Raw genomic sequence first — 12,361 nt, forward strand, 5'->3', positions numbered from 1 at the left:
TGCACTTTCTTTATTTATAGATATAATTTGAAAAACTTTTCCAAAAATTATTATTTTTTAAATAAATAATACAAATTTCTAATTGTTTATTAGAAAATCGATTTTATATAAGAATTATTATAAAAATAGTGTTTTTGTAATGCAAATCGTGACAATTTCGACTGTTTTTGGAATATAATATAATTTTTTATAATTTTTGAATATCTAAGTTTTTATTATTATTAAGTGTCTTTTTCTTTTTAAGAAATAATGATTAATTATTAAAATATGAATATCAAGAAAAGACTAATTTTGGTATATAATAGTAAATGACGACTCGGTGATATTAGCGACCCGGTGATAAACCACGTTACTTATAATGATATATTGTAAAATTATATTATAGTAACTCTTATATCAAATTGTTTTTAACAGAATAGAATAGAATAGAATTATATAATGTGGTTTATTATCGAGTAGCTCATATCATCAAATAGCCCACTTTCACCTCAATTTACACTTTTAAACTCATATTATTCAATAATAATTGAATCAATTAATTAAAACTATTAGTAATCTAATAATCTAGAATTTATTATATTATTTTAATAGATTCTTATATTATATTCTGTTTTTTTATATTTATTATAATATCAATTAAAAGATATTTTTTTATTAGAATTCCTCTTTTTTTGATATTTATTATATTAAATCTAAATATCAATTTTTTATTAAAATAATATATTAAAAGTCTTTTATTTAGTAAATATTTCTTCTTAATATAATTAAGTTTTTTTTATATATTAATATTTATTTAATATTTTATTTGCTATTTGAAATATATAAATCTCTATATTTAAAAATATATTTTTATAAGCTAATCTCTTTATATTTTTAATTAGAGTTAATATAATCTTGAATATAAATATAAGGGAGCTTATTTGATAATAAGTTATTTGAGATTTAATTAATATTAATTGAGAAAAAGCTTTAATTGAGTTATAAGGGATTTGAGAGATTTATTAATTTAAATCGAAAAAAGGAGGAGTAAATATACGAATTCGAATATTTAATTTTGAGAATATAATTTCAGAATTAAATAGAATTAAATCTGTTTTTTGAAATTCTGATTTTATATTCTGAGATATAATTGATTTTTTGTATATAACTTTAAAAGCTATAAAGAATTCAATTTTTGAAATATAATTAATATATATCTTAATAAATCCATTAATTTGATTATTATATAAATATTTTAGATTACTAAAATAACTAATATCAAATAATTAAATTAAATAATTTAAATATAATAATAAATATAAATATATAATATTGTTTTCTTTATAATATATTTAAAAAGCTATTGATTTATGATTTTTATATTTATTTAGTATTAATATTTAATATTTGCTTTTTCTTCGATTCTTAATATATTTATTGAAATATTTCAATTATTTTAAACTTGTTTTATTATTTATCTACCTATTAAATATAGATTTAATAATTTATTTTATAAAAAGATTTATTTTAATATATTAATTGAAGAAATGAATTTATTCTTGAATTATTAGAAATAAAAGAATAGTTTTATTCTTTTTATTTCCATATATTATTATTATAATTCATTCTTGATTATTTGATTATATTATTTTGCTTTTGCTATTTCATTTAATATTAGTTATTATTATTACTATATATATAATTCTTATTATAAAGCCTATTTTATCGAAATTATAGAAATCTTTATTCAAAATACTATATTTTATTCATATATTTGCAATTAATTGAAACTACTTTTCAAAAAGCTTAGAATCTTTATAAAAAGCTTTTTGAAAATTATAAATACAATTAAAACACATTTTTAATTTGATTCAACACTTTATAAATTAATATACTCAAAGCTTCTCAATACATTTTATACCCCTTAATTTAAGAATATTATTTATTATATCTTCTATATTCTTTAATTTAAATAGAAATCCTTTTAAATCTATATTAAATATATATTATGTTAGAAGGAATAGAAGTTACCAGTACTAAGCATGTGTAGTGATTAGTAATATGGTTACCTAAATGGGCTAGATTAAACGAATTATAGATAAGCATATTGATTCCTTTATATAATATTATGAGAAAATCAATATGCTTATATATGTAGTAATATAGTTAATATAGAGGTCTTTTCTACCTAATCTTTTAATAGATTATAAAACCCAGTTAACATGACCTCTGAATATTATTAATATAATTATTATTATAATCTAATTTGTGAAATTGAAAAGTGTATAGTATTATTTTATAAGCAATATATAATACTGTAATCACTACTATTATTAATTTGTAAAATTGAAAGAGTATATAATATTATTTACAAATAAATATATATATAATATAATAAAAAGTATATAATACTAATTATATTTATATTTATAATCTATATAAATTTATTTATATAGAAAAAGGGAAAAAAAAACCTTATAAATTTTTTATATAAATATCAAAATAAATAAAATCAAAGAGTAAATAAAAAATATCCTGAATTTTATTCAAGAGATTTATAATCAATAATTTCAATAAATAAAAATACAATTAAAAGAAAAGGATTGATTTTATATAATTGAGTTTATATTACAAGAGCATACTAAGATTAAAGGAGTTGGGATAAAAATCAATAATATCAAAGTTTTTTTAATCCTTAAAGAAAGTAAAGTTATGAATATTAAACTCAATTTAGATAAAAAGGCTAAATATTTAAAAAATAAAGCTAATATATTATTATATATATATAAATCATTTAATAATAATAATAAAACATTTATTAACAAGTATAATACAATATAAATATTATGGAACTATCTGAAATCAAAGTACTCAAAAATTAGTAATATCACAGCCAATTCGTATTTAATAATAATCTAAATATTCATTTTCAAGTCTATTAGCCATTCAGAGATAATTGTTATTAAAGTCTAAAATAAATTGAAAAAATACTAATACAAGTTTAATGCTGCCAACCCTGTATTCAAGGACTTATATAGAAATGAAGCTCTATTTTTAATTCTAATTAGAAATCTTTCAAGCGAATATCAAATGACAATCAATGCTATAAGTATTTAAAGTATATTAGTAATAGAAAATAAGATTAAGTATCTTATTACTAAAGAACTCAATATTCAAGAGATAAAACAAATCTATATTATTAATGAAAAGTATGTAATCCCAAATTGATAAAAAAATAATAAAGAATTAAATCTATTAATATAATAAGATTGAAGGGAAACAGCTAATATTTATACTTATTATTTTTATAAACAAGAGGATCACTTTCTATATAATTATAAAGATCTTGTATTTATATAAACTTTGATTCACAAATACTATAGAATCTAATAATAAAAAATAACATTTAAAAAGATAATCAAAATATTATTTTCTAAAAGAAAAAGTAATCAAGCTCATTTTATAGATAATAAGAATCTTTTAATTGATTTTAATTTATTAAAAAACAAAGAAGAGTTTAATAACAAAGAGTATTATATTTCTAAAGAATTTATTTATAAAATTATTCTTTTTTATTAATATATAGATATTAGTATTTCTTTATATATATCTAATTAACTTTCCTTTTTTAGAGATATTAAAAAAATAAAAAGAAAAATAATAAAAGTTGATAAAAGAGTTATGTATTATGATTGAATAGATATTATTATAATGAAATTAGAAAATAATGATATAATTTTATTTTCAAAAATATTATATATATTGGGATTAGGAGTCAATCTCCTTTTTAATAGAAAGATTTGTAAGGCCGAATTTAAGGGCAGATTCAATTCAGATTATATGTATTTTTGAAAGAATAAAATAAATATTATTAAAATAAAAATGAATAGAGGAATTTATATAATTTCAGATATTACAAAAGAATATGAAAATGTTGTTTTACAAAGTATAGAGATTATTAATAATATTAAGCTAAATAAGATTATTTCAGATATTTTTTTAAACAAGATTAAAAAGGATCTAGAAACTTATTTATTATAATATAAACAATTTAACTATCTTAGCCCAAAGAAAATATAGAATCTCTATAAAGTTATAATATTAGGAAAGTTAATTAAAGTTCTATTTAAGATTTTTGTATATAAAGTATGTATATTCATTAAGATAAAGAATCTAATCCTAAAATAATTCAGTTTTTATAAGATAAGAAGATTAGATTTCATTTATTTTGATATTATTGATTTATTTCCAAAATCCTTATAAAAAAACTATTACTTTCTATTAATTATAAATAGCTGAATAAGAATGAATTGAATTTTGATCTTAAAAATAAAAGATAAAGTTATATTAAAATTAAAAAAATGGAAAACTGAATTAGAATTTGGTATTGGTAATAAGATAATAGTTGCTTAAATTGATAATATATCAAAATTAATTTAAACTATTAAAGAATAAAACTCTAGGATCTAATTAAAACTGATTACTATAATATCATCTTATCAAAATGAAATTGCTGAGAGAAATATCAGCATTATTGAAGCTAATATAAAAACTATATTAAAAAAGACTGGATTATTATTGGAATTCTAAAATAAAGTTATTGAATATGATATATATTATAGGAATAGAATAAATATTAGACCAATTATTAATAATAGTATTATTAGTTTGATTAAAGTATTTATAAAATCAATCCCGGATATCAATTATTATAGAATATAGGGAAGCAAATGCTATATATATATTAATCTAAAGATAATCCCAAAAAATCAATAATATAATGAATTATAAGATATAGTCCAAATAGGTATTTTTATAGGATATTTATACATAATCAATAGGTATGTTAGAGTATATTTGCTAAAGTTAGGTTATATTGTATAAATAAACTAAATAATTATAAACAAATTCAAAAAAGGGGGAGACTTAGATTTGAGAATAAGAAATTTTGTATCAAAATCTTAAGGCATAAAGAACATTATTTCTAATAAAAGATCTAAAAATAGATTTTATAAAATACAAAAAGTATAAAAATCCCTATTTGAATTCTTATAAAATACTATTATTTCTGAATTCCTGAAAATTATAATTTTTAATATATTCAAAATTAATAATATTTAAAAATTCAATAAAGATAATAAAAGAAATATTATAGAAATTAATTTATCTATAGAATTAATTTTATTTCTAGAAATGAAAGAAATAGAGATATTAAATACAACATCTAAAATCAATAAATCTTTAATAAAAACCCTAATTATATCTATGAATATAAACTTTCTTAAAAGATATTCTTTTTAAAAATATAAGTGAGATAATAGTGAATTAAATAAGTATATTCAAAAACTAATAAGAATAATAATAATAATATTCTTAATAGATTTAGATAAAAATACTATTAAATATACTATAATCTTTATACCCCTTATACTAAGGATCAATTTGAATATTAAAATAAAAGTTTTTGAAAATCTTTAAATAATCTTAGGGAGCTTTATAGATAAGGATATAGTCTTTTTTATAAAATAGATTTTAGAAATCCCTATTTCTATTATAGATAATTAGATAGTCTCAAATCTTAAATATAATAAAAAATAAAAGCAAGTTGTTCAAAAGGAAATCAGTTTATTAATTGAAAATAATATTTGAAAAAAATATATTTTACTAAAAGAAGGGAATTTTGTTTCAATAAAATAAATATTTATAATAAAGATAAAAAACAATAAGATTAAGAAATTCAAAGTATAATTAATAGCAAGAGATTTTAATCAAGTTTTTGAAAAAGACTATAATAAAACCTTTGTTTCTATAATACAACTTAATATATTTTGCTTATTCTTAGCAATTATTACAAAGGAAAACTTGGAATACTAGCATTTTGATATAAAAAATATTTTTATAAAATTCTATTTTAAAAAGAAAATATATCTTGTATTATTTTAGGGAATTAATATATTAGATGAATATGTTTTATATATATTATAGAGTTTATATAACCTTAAATAAATTGAATAAGATTGGAATTAACTTTTAAAATCTAAATTAATTAATTAGGACTTTATTCAAAATCTTGTTAATTTATGTTTATATATATATGTTACTCGATAATTTAATTTATTAGTTTATATTAATAATATAATCGCTTTTTCGATCTTAAAAAATCAATTCAATTCGTTTTCTATAATATTTTTCTTATACTTTAATATCAAAAACCTAGGGGAGATTAATAAGATTCTAGATATTAGAATTATAAGAAATCAAGCAAATAAATTATTTATATTAAATTAAAAAGAATATCTGAAAGTTATATTTATAAAATTCGGAATTTTATATATTTAGTATTATATTAAAAAGATATTTATTACTAATTATTTATATTTATAATTAGCTATAAAAAACAATAAACTAATTAATATTATCAAATATTAATAAGTTATAGATAGCTTTATTTATCTAATAATATATACAAGATCAAATATCTTCTTTGTACTAGGCCGATTGTTATAGTATATAGCAAAGCTAATGAAATACCATGGAATAAAAATAAAGAACTTAATACAATACCTAAGGGCTATAATCACTTAAAAACTCAAATACAGGCTTAAGGGAGTATAATATTAAATTATAAAGAAATATAATTTATTAATAGATATTATAAAAGTTTTTATTAATATAGATTGGGCAAGTAATTGATATAATCGGAAAAGTATTTCTAGGGGAGTTACTATATTCTATAAAGAATCAATATTATAAACTAATAAAAAATAGAATTTAGTAGTAATATTAAATACTGAATTTAAATATATATTAATAGTGATGTTCTCCAAGCAAAAAAAATAATTAGCCCAAATATTTAAAGATTTTGGAAAGATAGAATATATATTTGTATATGGAGATATTATTCAATTATTAAATAACAATTAAGAAGCAATAGCTCTAATCAAGAATCTGTATTTACATAAACAATTAAAATATATTAATATATACTATTATTTTATTAAGAATCTTATTAAAAAACAAAAGGTAGTAATTAATTATATTAATATATTAAATATAATAATAAATAAAATAACTAAATTTTTGGTAAGAGTAATATTCAAAAGATTCAAGAATATACTAGAATTAAGATTATAGAAATATAAAAGATTAAGGAGATTAAAGATGATAACTCCTATAAAGAAATATTAAAAGAAATAGAAGTTATTAATACTAAATATGTATAGTAATTAATAATATGATTATTTAAATGGGCTAGATTAGATAAACTATAAACAGGCATATTAATCCCTTTATATAATATTATAAGAGAATTAATATGCTTATATATGTAGTAATATAGTCAATACAGAGGCCTCTTCCACCCAATCTTTTAATATATTAAATAATTACCTTTTCTTCTAATTCTATAATCTTATAACAATTCATTCGAATTTCTATACAAAAAGATAAATCTTCTATTTTATATCCAAGAATTATACAAAAAATATTATAAAGTATAACAACCTTTTGAATACTTAATTTTTTATCTTTATAAATAGTTTTGATAATAAGAAGTATATAAGCTTTTTGATTATTCGAATTTATTATAGATTATTAATAAAATATATATTGAAAAAGATAGATGTAAATTGAGGTAAAAATAGGCTACTCAATGATATGAGCTATTCGATAATAAACCACGTTAGAAGATTATTAGTAAATAAATTGAATTGATTCGTTGTATATACTTTCTATAACGTAGTTTAACACCGAGTAGGCCATATCACCAAGTGGGCCATTATAAATACATACAAAATTCGTTTGTGTATAACTGTGTACTTTCTTTATTTAATAATATAATTTTACAAATTTTAAAATTATAAAATCTAATTATATAAATATTATAAAAATCTAATTTATTTTTCAAAATTCTAATTAATATAGGAGTTATTATTAATATAATATTTTTGTAATGAAAATCGTAACAATTTCTGATTTTTATAGAATATAATTTAAATTTTTATATAAAAACTAAATATTTATATAAGAAATCTTTTCTTATTAATAAATCTTTTTTTTTCTAAAAAATATTAATTAATTATTAAAATGTAAATATTAGAAAAAGGCTAATTTTGGTGTATTTTGAAGTGGCCCACTCGATGATATAGCCCACTCGGTGTTAAACTACGTTAGTATAGAATGATTCTATAAGATTCGATTGAAATCGATTTTATTTACAATATAGAAACCACTAAAATTTTATTATAAACTATATAAACCTAGAATATTTTTGGAAAGAAATATGGAAAAAGCAAGCAAACTCAAACGAACTCGATTCATATTTATCATTTGACTTCAATTTAACTCTTATATCGTATATATTCTTCCTAAGCTTGTAGTGACTAAGTCTTCTACTAATATTATAATAATATAAAAGCTAATCTCTGAGAGATTATAAGTCTGGCTAGTCTGTACTAGCTTAAATGAGAATTAGCTTGATTTGAGACTGTATAGTATATGAATACACTTATTGAGCTATCGAATATCAAAACTTCGAATCAATTCAAACAAAGTTATATCGAAGCCGCCTACAAATAGACCCTGTGGCCTGCGTTCCTGAAAGTAAACCCAATCAGTCTTATTGAATTACGTCTCTAGACGATATATCTATACTATAAGCTACTTGAAGTGAGTAATATATCAATGTTCTTCATACCAAGATGTTCTAGCTTATTTAGTCTTTGTTTGTATAGAATCAAGTAAAGAGCTGATTTAAGAAGTAGCCGGTCTATTCGATTCTTGGACTTGAAAGTCGACTACATATCGATTATAGTATTATATCCATTCATATATTACTACTAGTATCGATATATACTAGTATCAATATATACAAGTCTGTAAAACCAATTAGTCTATCATAAAGAACCTAAAATGGATTCTGAAATCTCTTTTATACCTGAAGCTTTAAAAGGTAGATCTAATTATATGGAATGGAAATACAGATCGGAAATTTACCTCGGAATTAATGGTTTTATGACTTATATTGATGGTACAGAAGCACCACCAAATAAAGCTCTCTATACAAATTCAAAAGGTGAATTTCTTTCACGCGAATTGGCAATTACATATAATGATAACCTCTCTGAATATCACCGAGATGAGAGAAAGGCATTAGGAGCTGTTCAATCTATAACTAGCTCCGATTTAGTCGGAAGATTCATGGACAAAAAGACGGCTAAAGACCTTTGGGACTCCATTAACAAGGTTTATGGAGAGTCGTTTACAAAGTAAGGAAAAACGACGCATTCTGATCATAAGGAAAAGCACCTCGTTGTACTTCAGTCTGATTTTTAGTCATTTTCTGCTTTGAAAGATTTTCATCTAGATAGTCGAAACATGGGAATATAGAAGGGTTTTTTGTTGTTGTCACGGTCGTCTTATTCATACTTATTCGTGAAATATAGGAAGATATATAGAGATGTGACAAAAAATATTCAAATCATTATCACAACAGTACCAGTAAAAAACAACTCAGAGAATCAAATGCTTGTAAAGCCTTCAGCAATTATCAACAGCAACCCAGCCTCCCTGTCTCTCCCAACAAGATTCCATCTCTTAATCAAAATCCCTCAACAGCACTGAGGGCCCGTTTGGATCAAGTTCTTTTTGACATTAGACCCGATATGTTAGTCAAATATGTTGTTTACCGAACGCGTGATTGGACTCAATGAGAATGATTTCTCCAGTTTGTGACCATCTAGCTGGTATATCTGGTCAAGAAATCATATTTGAAATGTCATGTAATGTATCGGTACTCACTCATCATCCATATTGACGCTCATTACTCTACGTGACTTTGCACCTACCTGGTGGATATTTCGTTATACACACCAATACTTGTTACTTGTACCATTCATTCGCACAAGACACTTTTCTTCTCATCATATGATTTTTCAAGATACTTGCAAAAGTTGTATATAATTCCAGTAATCGTGAGCAGTGAAGAAGCAAAGAAAACAGAAGTCACGGCACTCAAACTCGCTTAAGAATCGCAAGGTGAGAAACGGACGAGATTTTTGGGGTGGGAAATTGGATGAGAAGTCTATAGATATATATACTACTTTACTCTAATCAGTTTAGTATCATCTCTTCAATTGTGAGAATTGTAAGAATTGTGAGAAAGCGAGATCAAGTACAAGTATAACTACGCTCAAATGTTATGCTTGATGAAATACGATATTCAAAATACAATGAAATATTCACACTGTCACTTTCCACTTCCATTATCGACGCCCGTCGATTTTCCCAACTTTTGCTACCAAGCCAAATTCCCTAATATCTCATCACACACCGATCCATTCATCTCCACTTCCCATCTCAATAAAACCAGATGCAAACGATATAAAGCCAAATCTCTAGTCACCTAAAGCCTCGCCTCAAGCTTTTGGTTGGGAACAGATATCAATGTTCTCCGATTTAGATAACTTGTAGGGGTTTTATAGGGAGGGAACTTCCACTTCGCCTAATTTTTGACCTTTATTTGTGTCAAAACTCTACCTCAAGTATATTGGATACTCTTCCTAATCCCAGCATTCACTTCTCATCCCTTCGTTTTCTCTATCCATTTCTTCAATTCAAGACTCGAGCGCCCCGGCTATTACAACGCCTGCATAAAGACAAATACTCAAATACTCAGATCATCAGTTTAACAAAACCACACACAAAGTCTTCAATTTCAAGATACCTAATATCTCGAGAATAACTTATTTACCTCCCACAAGCTGATAAACAAGCCGGAATCCCATTGAAAAGTAAACAAACTATTCCAACAGATTATCCATCTCCTACTGATTCATATGACTATCTACACACATATATACTCATAGAATCTACTAGACAATATATATTATATTTATAACAAGAACCATAATTTACAACAAGACTTACTTTCTCATCATCTCTATCTTGTATTATTATTATTATTATTATCATATCATAAATACACCTCTCTATCCCCTTAGGAACTCCCAAATAGCTAATCTCACCCATGTATAAATGGATACTCACCTCCATCTTCACCTCCATCCCTATCCCTAAGTTCATATTCATCCTCCCACAAACCATAAAAATCCTACAGCACATACAAGTAAATTCCCCTTCACTCCTCCTTACTCCGCATCACTCCCCCACCTTCCAATTCATCAAAAATCTTCTCATAGATCAAAGCCTTCGATATCTACCTACTTATACTCATCATATCCCTCTATCTACAAAGCAAACTCTCCATCCCCTCCAACTCACCCCCTCCAACTCATTCCCTCCAATCCAACTTCCCCACCCTCAACTCTCTAAAAATCACTAAAAATACTCAGATTCATCCCTATCCCCATCCCCATTTCTCCCTCCTCCCTCCTCCCTCCTCTCTCTCATCCCCTCCCAAAAAGAAAGCCAAAAAGAAAACGAGAAAACGAACCCCCGATTTCCCTCCCTTCCCTCCCTTCCCTCCCTATGCCATCTCTATGCCACCCATTTCCCTTTCTTTACCTTTCTTCCTTTCTTCCTCTCCCCTTCTCTTCCCATTTTCTTCCCCCTTTCTTCCCCTGCCTATCCATTCAAAAATCCCCAATCCCCATTAATTCGCCCAAGACTTATATTATAATTCAACAATTTGCAAGTCCTCCTATCAAATTAAGATGTATTATATCGTATCGTACCATGTCATATTTGTATTATATCTCCTACTTATATATTCTATCCCATCTCATATCCCATCTCATATCCCATCTCACATTTCCCACTGATTATCACGGTGCAAGGGATAGGTACTAGGTAAGATGCACGATATTCTACAAGGAGTGAAGAAGGAGGCCGAGAGGCGCCGACTATATGGAGGGTAGATGCCTAAGGCATCTACATAACTACGTATTGAACCCGTAACACTGATTCTCTAAACCTCTCTCCCTATCCCATACTTGCTATCTCATCTCATATTTGCCATACAATCTAATCTTACTATTCTATCATCTTTATTTTATTTTTTAGCTCATCTATTCATTCCATTTTATTCTATTCAATATCTCTATCCCATCTCATTCTATTCTATTTCATCTTCCTTCCTCCTCTATACATATCCCATCCCATTCTACTATCTTATCTTCTTTTTATCTCCTTACCTATTTATACTTTCTCTCACCCCTCTCCCTCTCCCTCTCCCTCTCCCTCTCCCTCTCCCTCTCCCTCTCCCTCTCCTCCCTCCCCTCCCTAATCCATCTCCATTCAAGTTTCAAATTTCAAGATCGATAACTTTGGAATACAGCTATTCATCTAAACTCGGCTAAACCAGAATCTATCTTTCCTCCAAACAAGAAATCTCTTGTCCCCTAGATGGTACTCATATATCTCA

General features: G+C 23.9%; 1 protein-coding gene across 1 annotated transcript; it reads left to right on the plus strand.

Annotated features, from left to right (window-relative positions):
• Positions 1–8,889: 8,889 nt before the first annotated feature.
• On the plus strand, positions 8,890–9,249 carry EAE97_007256 (uncharacterized protein; the record flags this gene model as incomplete). The annotated part of the gene is made up of 1 exon (XM_038877770.1): positions 8,890–9,249. One exon carries the CDS (start codon positions 8,890–8,892, stop codon positions 9,247–9,249), a length of 360 nt encoding a protein of 119 aa, XP_038731255.1.
• Between the last annotated feature and the right edge of the window lie 3,112 nt (positions 9,250–12,361).

This window comes from Botrytis byssoidea (assembly GCF_014898295.1).
Source record: "Botrytis byssoidea strain MUCL 94 chromosome Unknown BBYS_014, whole genome shotgun sequence".
NCBI lineage: Eukaryota > Fungi > Ascomycota > Leotiomycetes > Helotiales > Sclerotiniaceae > Botrytis > Botrytis byssoidea.